The sequence below is a fragment of the Centropristis striata genome, chromosome 17 (genome assembly GCF_030273125.1).
Source record: "Centropristis striata isolate RG_2023a ecotype Rhode Island chromosome 17, C.striata_1.0, whole genome shotgun sequence".
In the NCBI taxonomy this organism is placed as follows: domain Eukaryota; kingdom Metazoa; phylum Chordata; class Actinopteri; order Perciformes; family Serranidae; genus Centropristis; species Centropristis striata.
In genome coordinates, this window is record NC_081533.1 from 222,059 (window position 1) to 234,689 (window position 12,631).

The following is a 12,631-nucleotide window of genomic DNA, read 5'->3' on the forward strand; positions in this document are numbered from 1 at the left end:
TTAATAGGCGTGCTTACAGACACGCGTATTGCGAGTACACCAGATAACATGGGTGACGGGTGAAAAGTGCCACAAGCGAACGTAGGGGACGCCTGTGTGTGTGTGTGTGTGTGTGTGTAACGCGTGTACGCCTATAACAGTTCAGCTGTTACACAGAGTCTCAGCTTCACACGGGGTTGTGAAAGCAGAACTTATAGATGAACTCCAAGCCCCAACAGAGCTGTCAGGATATTTCTATCATTTTCAGGCCCGTTTTTATTTTCTTGATGATATTTAATGATAGCAAGGGTGAAAGGGATAATTAAAATAATTTCAGCTACTTAAAAATAGTAATAGTAAAGTGTGACGCTCACAGCCAGTTCCCAGTTCGCTCTTGGACATACAGTTCATTACGCATCAGCTGTAATGTACAAATTGAATATTAAGTAGCCATGCGGACCTGTCCAATGAATAAGGATGCTTTTTGAGTAATTTTATGCGCTTGGACATACAGTTCATTAAGCATCAGCCGAGCATTGTCCGGTTCTGAGCTTTGTGCTCTGTGCGCGTTCTCATCAAAGGAGCTGCGATCGCGAGCAAGCTTCCCCTATATTCCAGGGATTTATTATGATGCAGCTACTGCGTTGCCATGGTGATGAGATAAACAACATGAAAGTAGCTTACTTCAGAAGCGATCAGCAGCACCGGTGAACGGGCTCCGCCCGGTCAACTTCTGCCCGGCGCTGTGTATAACATGTGGCCTTCCCAAACATCAGGCTCACCCGCCGGCATTAGTTATGATTATGATTAATAATCAATAATAATAATTATGTTAATAAATGTGAACCGTGCATGGTTCAGAGAACAGTAGCCTATACTAGTGCATGATGATACTTTTTCCCTCTTTTTTATGCTTGATAATAAGTATTTATTAATACAGGACTTTTTTTTTGTCACGCAGTGTTGACATACTAATATTAATACCATCCTCATTTTTAAGAAACATCAGTATTTCCCAGTATCTCAAACCGAGAAGGTTGTAGTAGCAGATTAACTGCGATAGCGCCATCATTGCCACTGAGAGAGGATTTACAGGCGTTTCCTTTTTCTTTATCTTACGAGGATCTCGTAATTATGAGATCAGGGTCTCGTAATTACGAGAAAAGGTGTCTATTTTTTTTTTAATCCAGTGAATGCAATGCGCTTCCGTACACAAGCTCTCCCAACAGAGCTCTATAAAGGCTGTACACAATACAACAGTAAAGACAAAACATGCGTATCGGCTCTATCGCACGGCACAATAAATCATTCTATTGCACAAAGTGCCGACTACAGATGAACCCAAACAGTAGATAAGGTGTTAAGGAACAGCACAACATCAGACAGAATCCTCACATTAACGGCGATTGTTGTTTCAGTACCACGGACAGCTCATGCGTAACAGAACATGTGCATAGCCTACGGCAACAAGTTAGTGTGGAAACCATTAAAGACACAACACCGGCCTTTAATCTTTCTGTTGTCTCACGCCAGTGTTTACTTGTACTGTTTAAGGTTGAGCCGCCAGCCGTTGTGAGAAATAAAGCACGACGCGGTGCGAGCCGCAAATATAACGACCACCCGTCAACGAAGAGTTCCAGGGTGGTCACAAGGGCCGAGTTACAAATGCAATTATACATTTATATCCTTTCTTACATAGGCTACGTGTTTACATTTTTTGTAACAAAATATGTTTTTATCAAACTATGATGGCGAATTTTGAGTTTAACAGCCGCTTCGCTTCACAATTAAAGCAATCCATGTTTTACCAAGAGAGACCTATTACACAGTTTAGGCTGTTTCAGTCTACCTAAATGCAATTTAAGTATACGCCTCGGCTGATGCTTAATGAACTGTATGTCCAAGCGCATAAAATTACTCAAAAAGCATCCTTATTCATTGGACAGGTCCGTATGGCTACTTAATATTCAATTTGTACATTACAGCTGATGCGTAATAACTGTATATATATATAACTGTATGTCCAAGAGCGAACTGGGAACTGGCTGTGAGCGTCGCACTTTAGTATTAATATTTTTAAGTAGCTGAATTTATTTTAATTACCCCTTTCACCCTTGCTATCATTAAATATCATCAAGAAAATAAAAACGGGCCTGAAAATGATAGAAATATCCTGACAGCTCTGTTGGGGCTTGGAGTTCATCTATAAGTTCTGCTTTCACAACTCGTGTGAAGCTGAGACTCTGTGTAACGGCTGAACTTTTATAGGCGTACACGCGTTACACACACACACACAGGCGTCCACTACGTTCGCTAGTGGCACTTTTCACCCGTCACCCATGTTATCTGGTGTACTCGCAATACGCGTGTCTGTACGCCTATGTAGAATTGTACTTAACAGTCACGCGGGTCTTCATGTCACGTATTTGAGGCGTAGTTCACCCGTCACACAGCCGTCACGTAGGCGTATGTGCAACAACGCGTGTACATCGTCTGCGTGACGCCTACGTGACGCCTGTCTGTCCATTGAAAGTGAATGGAATTTACACGCGCACGTTAGACGTTTGATGTCATTGCATAGGCGCTGTACACACGTTTTAGTATAGTGTGCTGGCATAAAATGCCCCTCATACACACACACACACACACACACAAACACACACACACACACACATTTCTACGCTTTTGTTTTATTTTACTTTTAATATAGTTATAATTTGCTTCATTTTTATACTCTTTTTATTTCATTTTATTTTTGTGTGATAGTTACTTGTTTTAATTTAACTTGTGAATTTTAATATAGGTAGAGGCCTGTAGAAGCCCTTTTGGGTTTCTTGCCGCTACCTTGCACCTTCCTTTTGTTCTTATCTCTTTATCCTTGTCTTTTGTCTTATTTGTGCAAAATAAAAAAACTTAAAAACTTAAAAAACTTCAAGTCAGAGGATGGCGTGGTTCACGTCCTGGATGTGTGTGTGTGTGTGTGTGTGTGTGTGTGTGTGTGTGTTTAGGGAGCATTAATAAGAACTGTGTGTGTGTGTGTGTGTGTGTGTGTGTGTGTGTTTAGGGAGCATTAATAAGAACTGTGTGTGTGTGTGTTTAGGGATCATTAATAAGAACTGTGTGTGTGTGTGTGTGTGTGCGTGTGTTGCACAAATCGCGCAGTTAGTTTCACTGTATTATAATGTTAGACAGTTTTTTTTTTTCAAATATCTGCCCAAAATCAGTTTTCATCCTCCCTGATACGAGGATGTGAGTCCACTAAAGCTCTGCTAGCAGCCGGGTTTACAATACTCTGAGAGAAACTCTTGGCTTACCTGAACAGGTGAGATACAGGATAAACAAAGACAAATATGAAGATATAACATATATAGATTATAAACCACTGACTTTCACTGTGACAGAGGAAGGAACTCACTGGAAACATTTCTCTCATTCATGATGTCATAGATGATGTCACTGACAGGCTTACCTGAACAGGTGAGACCCGGGATTAACTCAGAGGAATCTGAAGATGCACACTCCCTCAGAGCAGATCCAGAATGGACACAGTCAGGTCTGATCCACCACACAGATCTGCGTGAGGACTCCTCTATCCATTCTACAGAAACAGCAAAACCACAGTCTAACTCTCTGCAGGCAGCTGCTGCTGTCTTCAGGGTCCAGCCAGAGTAATCATTCACTGGTCTCCATTCTCCTTCATGTTTCAGCTCCAGTGTTCCTGCACAGCGACTGTCTCCTCCCACCAACCTGACAGGCTCTGAACACAAACAAGAGAGTCATCAGTAAAAGAATAAAGTGAGTTTGATGAGAACAGAAATGAACCAAATGAAAGCTGCAGCTCCTCTTCTACCTGAGCAGGTGAGTCCAACAGCTCTGCCAGGTGAGCAGGTGTTTCTATCTGAGCCTGAGCTTCTACAGTCCAGGAGAGCAGACTCATTTCCTCCACACTGGAACTCTTTTGTCCACATTGGAGCCTCCCCTTCTCCATAGAGTGCCCCCTGGAGGACTGAAGGAGCCCCACAGCCAAGCTCCCTGCAGACCACCTCTGCATCCTGCTGGTCAAAGTCAGCTTCACACACTGAGGACCAGCTCTGGTTAGACTGGTCAGACTTCAGCTCCAGTCTGCCTGAGCACAGACGGGTCCCATTCACCAGCCTGACAGAGTCTGGAGAGGAGAGAGAAGAGAAACAGAGAGGTAAAAGACACCAGACACAGAATAAAAAGAGACTCTCTAACTATAATCCAGTGAATCAAACTGGACTGCAGCACATTTCCAACATTAGTTCATCACTGACTACAGAACGCATCTTTATAACACCAGAGACTGCTGCAATGTTCCCACTACATTTACATGTATTACACTCATTTCTGTTATCCATTTTTAAAAAGCTTCAAATTGTTTGCAAGCAACAACACAACATGATCATCTGTTCTCTTCCTCCTGCTCAGGAGAGATCTACAGCACAGGATAAAAATCTGTTTCCAGAATAACAGAAGTCAGCAGGCGGTCCAGGTGGAATCCTGCTCGGAGCCCTTTCCTGACAGTCTTCTCCTCTGTCTCCCTCTTTCACTCTGTATCTCTGCCAAAAAGGTGACCTCATAAAAAAGTGATGGGGTTGGACTTCCTCCTTTTAAGGAGTTGCCATGGTGATGAACACCATGCAGGTGTGTAGATACTGACGGGTCCTGACTGGCTGAGCTGATCAACACTGTGTCCAGCAGGTCATTGGTGCCTGTTATGGTGACAACCAAAGAACCTGCTGCTGGACACTAGCAGATCAAACCAAGCCATTCCCAAAGTCATGTGACCTGTCCCTCATTAAAAATCTTTGCCTTTATACATTATCAGGAGTTAAAATCATTACATCCTGTCATACCTGATGAGGCACGGCTGAGCGGAGCGGAGAGACAGTGGCTGTGTTGAGCTGTAATTTGTTTTGAAAAAACCCTGTGGAAATGCAGATTAATGACTGAAAGTTGCAAAACTATATCAAACGCGCAGTGGTGGCATGAACTCGGGAGAGACTAAACCTGTACAGATCAAGGCGGAAACGAAACAGAAGCGCAAACAATTGCCGAAAACAATGGCAGGAGATCAAATGGAGAACAAAGAAACTGACCTACAAAGTTTGATGCTGAGTATAAAAGCTGAACTTGGTGCATTCCGTGCTGATTTCAATAAGCACTCGAGAAAGAGTGAACAAGAAATAGCTAAGTTAAAGCTGGAAGTAAAAGAAATGCAGGCAGAGATTAAAAGCATGAAAGGAGAAATCTCGGCCGCACAACAACGAATCAGTGATCTGGAGGATAAAGAGCCAACTATGAATTAAATATTGACTCATCTGCTGATACAACAAAGTCTCATGGCTGAGAAACTTGATTATTTTGAGAGCTAATCGAGGCAGAACAACATGAGGATTCACCAGGTGAAAGAGGAGTCTGAGGGAGCGGATATGGTGAAATTCTTAGATGAGCTGATATCTGTAAAGCTGGACATTCCTGGGAACAAACTGTTCATAATTGCTGCGCACCGATCCCCCCAAAAGAAACCAGAGGATGGAGAGGCACCTGGTTCAATAGTTGTCCGGTTCTTAACCTGGCAGACAAGGCAGAGAGTTCTCCAAGCGGCCTGGGAGAAGAAGAGGGCCCCGATCATGTATGCTGATGAGAGGATTTATTTCAACCAAGACTACTCAGCACTAGTAATGAAGAAGAGGAGCCAGTAAACCGGGATACGAAAGGAATTACGTGAAAGGAAAATAAAATCTGACTTTATGTATCCAGCGAGGCTGAAGGTGTTTACTAATGGTGGGGAGCAGGTGTTCAACACGGCGACTGAGGCCACCGCGGCTCTCCAAAATTGGTGGTTTAATGAAATGTTGTTTTTTTTCACTTGGTTTCAATTTAGGGAACAATGATGTTGGCCTTTGGAATTATGTTTGGATTATTGTTTAAGTTATTAGGAACAAAAGAACCACGACACGTTAGAAAATATTATAAACAACAATAAAACAAAGAATATGAAGAATACTTTTGTCCGAGAGTTACTGAATGAATGTAAGTTTGTTTTGCAAGGAGAGAATTAGTTCGGTAGGCTTTGCTATAAAATGGGAGGTAAAGGGGCAAACTTAATTATAATTTGATTTTTCAACACAGCCACTAGGCTGCCGCACAATGTTGAAGGACAAATAGATGTGGGTGTGTGTTTATGTGTTTGTGTATGTGTGCTTGTTATATGTGTGCATGTTAGTGTGTGTTTATGTGTTTGTGTATGTGTGCTTGTTATATGTGTGCATGTCAGTGTGTGTTTATGTGTTTGTGTATGTGTGCTTGTTATATGTGTGCATGTTAGTGTGTGTTTATGCTACGGCTGCAGCATGTAATTTTAGTTGGCAATTTTGCTATGATAATGGGTTTTCTAAATTGGAAGGTTTAATTGGTAATGTTTGATAAGCTGCCTAAGAAAGGGCTTAGAATTGCCCACCTGAACATATGCAGTATCAGGAATAAATTGACTGAAGTTGCTGATGTACTGTTGCTAAATACTTTACACATCAGTCAGAAACTCATTTGGACGGTACATTTGAGGATTCATCATTGATGATAAATGGATATAATATTTTTTGAAAAGACAGGAATTCAAATGGTGGAGGGGTTGCTTGTTATACTCAAAGTTATATACCTGCTCTAGTTAGGGATGACCTGATGACATCTGATACTGAAGTACTCTGGTTACAAATTCATCTGACACATCTTAAACCAATATTACTAGGATGCTGTTACAGGCCCCCTAATGCTAATAGCTGCTATTGAGACATGATCTAGGATATCACAAATCCTGTGAGTAGTACTAATCATCAAGTGTACTTTTTGGGTGATATGAATGTAGACTGGAATTCCTCTTGTTGTCCAATGAAAATGAAACTTGTGGATACATGTGCTGCTTGTAGTTTCTAGCAGGTAGTAAAGAAACCCACCTGAATAAGTTTGAAGGGTGACGGCACCAGAGCTGCTACTTGTATTGACCACATATATGTAAATGTACCTGAGGTTTGTTCTGTCTCCATATCTGTCCCTATAGGTTGTAGTGAACATAACCTTGTAGCTATCGTAAGGAAAACAAAAGTTCCCAAGCCTGGTGTTAAGATGTTAAACAAAAGATCTTTCAATCATTTCAATCCAGACAAATATAAGGAAGATATCAAGAATGCTGAATGGTCAGAGGTGTTCTCAATGCAAGATCCAGAGGAAGCACTTTTAGCTCTCAATAGAATACTTATGGCAGTGGTGAACCATCATGCACCAGTAAGAAAGTTTACAGTTAGAAATGTTAACACCTCATGGTTGGACGAAGAACTAAAAGGATATATGAAGGAAAGGGATCAAGCTAAATTGTCAGCAATTTCATCAGGTCTTAAATCTGACTGGCAAGTTTATTGTAAACTAAGAAACTTTGTTGGCAAGTTTATTGTAACTAAGAAACTTTGTAACCAAGTCTAACAAGAAGAAAAATAAATTGTATTATGAAGATAGAATCAATGAAATCAAACATGATAGCAAACACTTATGGAAAACCTTGAACAATTTATTAAGAGGAAACTGAGGGAGGTTTTCTCACAAATCCAGTAGACATAGCAAATCATTTAAACAGCTACTTCATGACAAAAATAGATAAATTGGAAAGTAGTGTCAGCTTACTGTCCAATAATATAGACTTATCTCTTCAGTTAATAGCCGAGATTATGGAAGGCAAAAAGTGTAGTTTTGAATTCAATCAAGTTAGAGTTACTAAAATTGAACTGATGCTGATGACATGCGAGGATAAATCTCCAGGAGTTGATGACTTTGATGGTAAACTCCTCAAACCTATTACTGCACTAATTGCACCTATGGTCACACACATTATTAATCACTGCTTCAAGGAAATAAGTGTCCACAATCATGGAAAATATCCAAAGAACTGCCTATACCAATAAATAATACACTACCGTTGTCTGAGACCAACAGTCGACCCATTAACCTATTGACGATTCTAAGTAAAATAATGGAGAAAATTGTACATGAACAGATTCAGTCTTACTTTGCCCAAAATAATTTAATGACCAATTTTCAACATGCATATAGAAGTAAACATTCAACTGCTACGACTGTTTTCAGGAAATGGAACGGAAACACATTATAGGTGCCGTCCTTTTGGATTTGTCTGCAGCATTTGACATTCTTAATCATGAATTAATATTAGAAAAACTAAAAAGTTATGGTTTCACTCAGTCTGCTTTGTTCTGGGTCAACAGCTATTTAAGTAATAGAAAGCAAATGGTGTACTTCAATGGAAGCTATACTGATATCATTAATGTGAAGCATGGAGTCCCTCAGGGCAGTTGCCTGGTGCCACTCCTTTATTCTATATTTACTAAGGACCTTCCACTTGTATTAAGCAAAGCTCATATCTCAATGTATGCCGATGACTCCACTATATATGTAGCAGCAGCAACAGTTGATGATTTCAGTGTGAATTTAGCCAGTGAGATGACTCAGGTGGTGGACTGGATCAATAACAACAAACTGATCTTGAATGTGTCTAAAACAAATTGTATAATAAACTGTACAAATCATTCTTTAAGTGACTGTTAGCTAGCTTTAACTTGAACCGTTATCGTTCTCATCAGTTGAGTGTAAACTAACTGTTAATGTTCACATTAATACGAGCGAGCTCAACGTTACCTCACTGACTTGGGTTGAATTCTGTTACAGCTGCATCTGTCGTGAAGTCAGAGGATGGTTCACGTCCTGGATGTGTGTGTGTGTGTGTGTTGCACAACCAAGCTGCAGTCAGTTTCACTGTATTGTAATGTTAGACAGTTTCTTTTCTTTCTAATATCTGCAATAAATGAGTTTCATCTTCCCTGATACGAGGATGTGAGTCCATTAAAGCTCTGCTAGCAGCCGGGTTTACAATACTCTGAGGGAAACTCTTGGCTTACCTGAACAGGTGAGATCCAGGATAAACAAAGACAATATGAAGATATAACATATATAGATTATAAACCACTGACTGTCACTGTGACAGAGGAAGGAACTCACTGGAAACATTTCTCTCATTCATGATGTCATAGATGATGTCACTGAAAGGCTTACCTGAACAGGTGAGATTCAGGATAGACTGAGAGGAATATGAATATGCACAGTCCCTCAGAGCAGATCCAGACAGGTCACAGTCAGGTATGATGCTCCACATAGATCTGTCTGAGGACTCAGCTCTCTCTTCTAGAGAAACAGCAGAACCACAGTCTAACTCTCTGCAGGCAGCTGCTGCTTCCTTCAGGGTCCAGGCAGAGTCATAGCCACCCACTGGTCTCCATACTCCTCCATGTTTCAGCTCCAGTGTTCCTGCACAGCGACTGTCTCCTCCCACCAACCTGACAGGCTCTGAACACAAACAAGAGAGTCATCAGTAAAATAATAAAGTGAGTTTGATGAGAACAGAAATGAACCAAATGAAAGCTGCAGCTCCTCTTCTACCTGAGCAGGTGAGTCCAACAGCTCTGCCAGGTGAGCAGGTGTTTCTATCTGAGCCTGAGCTTCTACAGTCCAGGAGAGTAGACTCATTTCCTCCACACTGGAACTCTTTCGACCACATTGGAGCCTCCCCTTCTCCATAGAGCGCCCCCTGGAGGACTGAAGGAGCCCCACAGCCAAGCTCCCTGCAGACCACCTCTGCATCCTGCTGGTCAAAGTCAGCTTCACACACTGAGGACCAGCTCTGGTTAGACTGGTCAGACTTCAGCTCCAGTCTGCCTGAGCACAGACTGGTCCCATTCACCAGCCTGACAGAGTCTGGAGAGGAGAGAGAAGAGAAACAGAGAGGTAAAAGACACCAGACACAGAATGAAAAGATTCTCTCTAACTATAATCCAGTGAATCAAACTGGACTGCAGCAGATTTCCAACATTAGTTCATCACTGACTACAGAACGCATCTTCATAACACCAGAGACTGCTGCAATGTTCCCACTACATTTACATTTATTACACTCCATTTCTGTTATTCATTTTTAAAAAAGCTTCGAATTGTTTGCAAGCAACAACACAACATGATCATCTGTTCTCTTCCTCCTGCTCAGGAGAGATCTACAGCACAGGATAAAAATCTGTTTCCAGAATAACAGAAGTCAGCAGGCGGTCCAGGTGGAATCCTGCTCGGAGCCGTTTCCTGCCAGTCTTCTCCTCTGTCTCCCTCTTTCACTCTATCTCTGCCAAAAAGGTGACCTCATAAAAAAGTGATGGGGTTGGACTTCCTCCTTTTAAGGAGTTGCCATGGTGATGAACACCATGCAGGTGTGTAGATACTGACGGGTCCTGACAGGCTGAGCTGATCAACGCTGTGTCCAGCAGGTCATTGGTGCCTGTTATGGTGACAACCAAAGAACCTGATGCTGGACACTAGCAGCTCAAACCAAGCCTTTCCCAAAGTCATGTGACCTGTCCCGAATTAAAAATCTTTGCCTTTTTACATTATCAGGAGTTAAAATCATTACATCCTGTCATACCTGATGAGGCACGGCTGAGCTGAGCGGAGAGACAGTGGCTGTGTTGAGCTGTAATTTGTTTTGAAAAAACCCTGTGGAAATGCAGATTAAAGACTGAAAGTTGCAAAACTATATCAAACGTGCAGTGGTGGCATGAACTCGGGAGAGACTAAACCTGTACAGATCAAGGTGGAAACAGGCAGGTGATCAAATGGAGAACAAAGAAACTGACCTACAAAGTTTGATGCTGAGTATAAAAGCTGAACTTGGTGCATTCCGTGCTGATTTCAATAAGCACTCAGGCAAAACGAAACAAGAAATAGCTAAATTAACGCTGGAAGTAAAAGAAATGCAGGCAGAGATTAAAAGCACGAAAGGAGAAATCTTGGCGGCACAACAACGAATCAATGATCAGGAGGATAAAGAGCCAACTATGAATGAAATATTGACTCATCTGCTGGTACAATAAAGTCTCATGGCTGAGAAACTTGATTATTTTGAGAGCTATTTGAGGCAGAACAATATTAGGATTCACCAGGTGAAAGAGGAGTCTGAGGGAGCGGATATGGTGAAATTCTTAGATGAGTTGATATCTGTAAAGCTGGACATTCCTGGGAACAAACTGTTCATAATTGCTGCGCACCGATCCCCCCAAAAGAAACCAGAGGATGGAGAGGCACCTGGTTCAATAGTTGTCCGGTTCTTAACCTGGCAGACAAGGCAGAGAGTTCTCCAAGCGGCCTGGGAGAAGAAGAGGGCCCCGATCATGTATGCTGATGAGAGGATTTATTTCAACCAAGACTACTCAGCAGCAGTAATGAAGAAGAGGAGCCAGTATACCGGGATACGAAAGGAATTAGGTGAAAGGAAAATAAAATCTGACTTTATGTATCCAGCGAGGCTGAAGGTGTTTACTAATGGTGGGGAGCAGGTGTTCAACACGGCGACTGAGGCCACCGCGGCGCTCCAAAATTGGTGGTTTAATGAAATGTTGTTTTTTTTCCCTTGGTTTCAATTTAGGGCACAATGATGTTGGCCTTTGGAATTATGTTTGGATTATTGTTTTAGTTATTAGGAACAAAAGAACCACGACACGTTAGAAAATATTATAAACAACAATAAAACAAGGAAAATGAAGAATACTTTTGTCCGAGAGTTACTGAATGAATATAAGTTTGTTTTGCAAGGAGAGAATTAGTTCAGTAGGCTTTGCTATAAAATGGGAGGTAAAGGGGCAAACTTAATTAGAACTTAATTTTTCAACACAGCCACTAGGCTGCCGCACAATGTTGAAGGACAAATAGATGTGGGTGTGTGTTTATATGTTTGTGTATATGTGCTTGTTATATGTGTGCATGTTAGTGTGTGTTTATGTGTTTGTGTATGTGTGCTTGTTATATGTGTGCATGTCAGTGTGTGTTTATGTGTTTGTGTATGTGTGCTTGTTATATGTGTGCATGTTAGTGTGTGTTTATGCTACGACTGCAGCATGTAATTTTAGTTGGCAATTTTGCTATGATAATGGGTTTTCTAAATTGGAAGGTTTAATTGGTAATGTTTGATAAGCTGCCTAAGAAAGGGCTTAGAATTGCCCACTTGAACATATGCAGTATCAGGAATAAATTGACTGAAGTTGCTGATGTACTGTTGCTAAATACTTTACACATCAGTCAGAAACTCATTTAGACGGTACATTTGAGGATTCATCATTGATGATAAATGGATATCATATTTTTTGAAAAGACAGGAATTCATATGGTGGAGGGGTTGCTTATTATATTCAAAGTCATATACCTGCTCTAGTTAGGGATGACCTGATGACATCTGATACTGAAGTACTCTGGTTACAAATTCATCTGACACATCTTAAACCAATATTACTAGGATGCTGTTACAGGCCCCCTAATGCTAATAGCTGCTATTTAGACAGAATTTGTGATATCCTAGATCATGTGAATAGTACTAATCATGAAGTGTACTTTTTGGGTGATATGAATGTAGACTGGAATTCCTCTTGTTGTCCAATGAAAATGAAACTTATGGATACATGTGCTGCTTGTAGTTTCTAGCAGGTTGTAAAAAAAACCACCAGAATAAGTTTGAAGGGTGACAGCACCAGAGCTG

The 12,631-nt window shown here is 41.2% G+C and overlaps 1 protein-coding gene across 1 annotated transcript in view; it reads right to left on the reverse strand.

Annotated features, from left to right (window-relative positions):
* The window catches only part of LOC131990107 (scavenger receptor cysteine-rich type 1 protein M130-like), a 40,471-nt gene that overhangs the window by 19,946 nt on the left and 7,894 nt on the right, over positions 1–12,631 (reverse strand). The window contains exons 4-7 of the mRNA XM_059355510.1: positions 9,502–9,816; positions 9,118–9,408; positions 3,830–4,144; positions 3,449–3,736 (exon numbers count right to left, since the gene is read on the reverse strand). Coding sequence (XP_059211493.1) covers positions 3,449–3,736; positions 3,830–4,144; positions 9,118–9,408; positions 9,502–9,816 — 1,209 coding nt within the window. The remainder of the gene's footprint in view (positions 1–3,448; positions 3,737–3,829; positions 4,145–9,117; positions 9,409–9,501; positions 9,817–12,631) is intronic.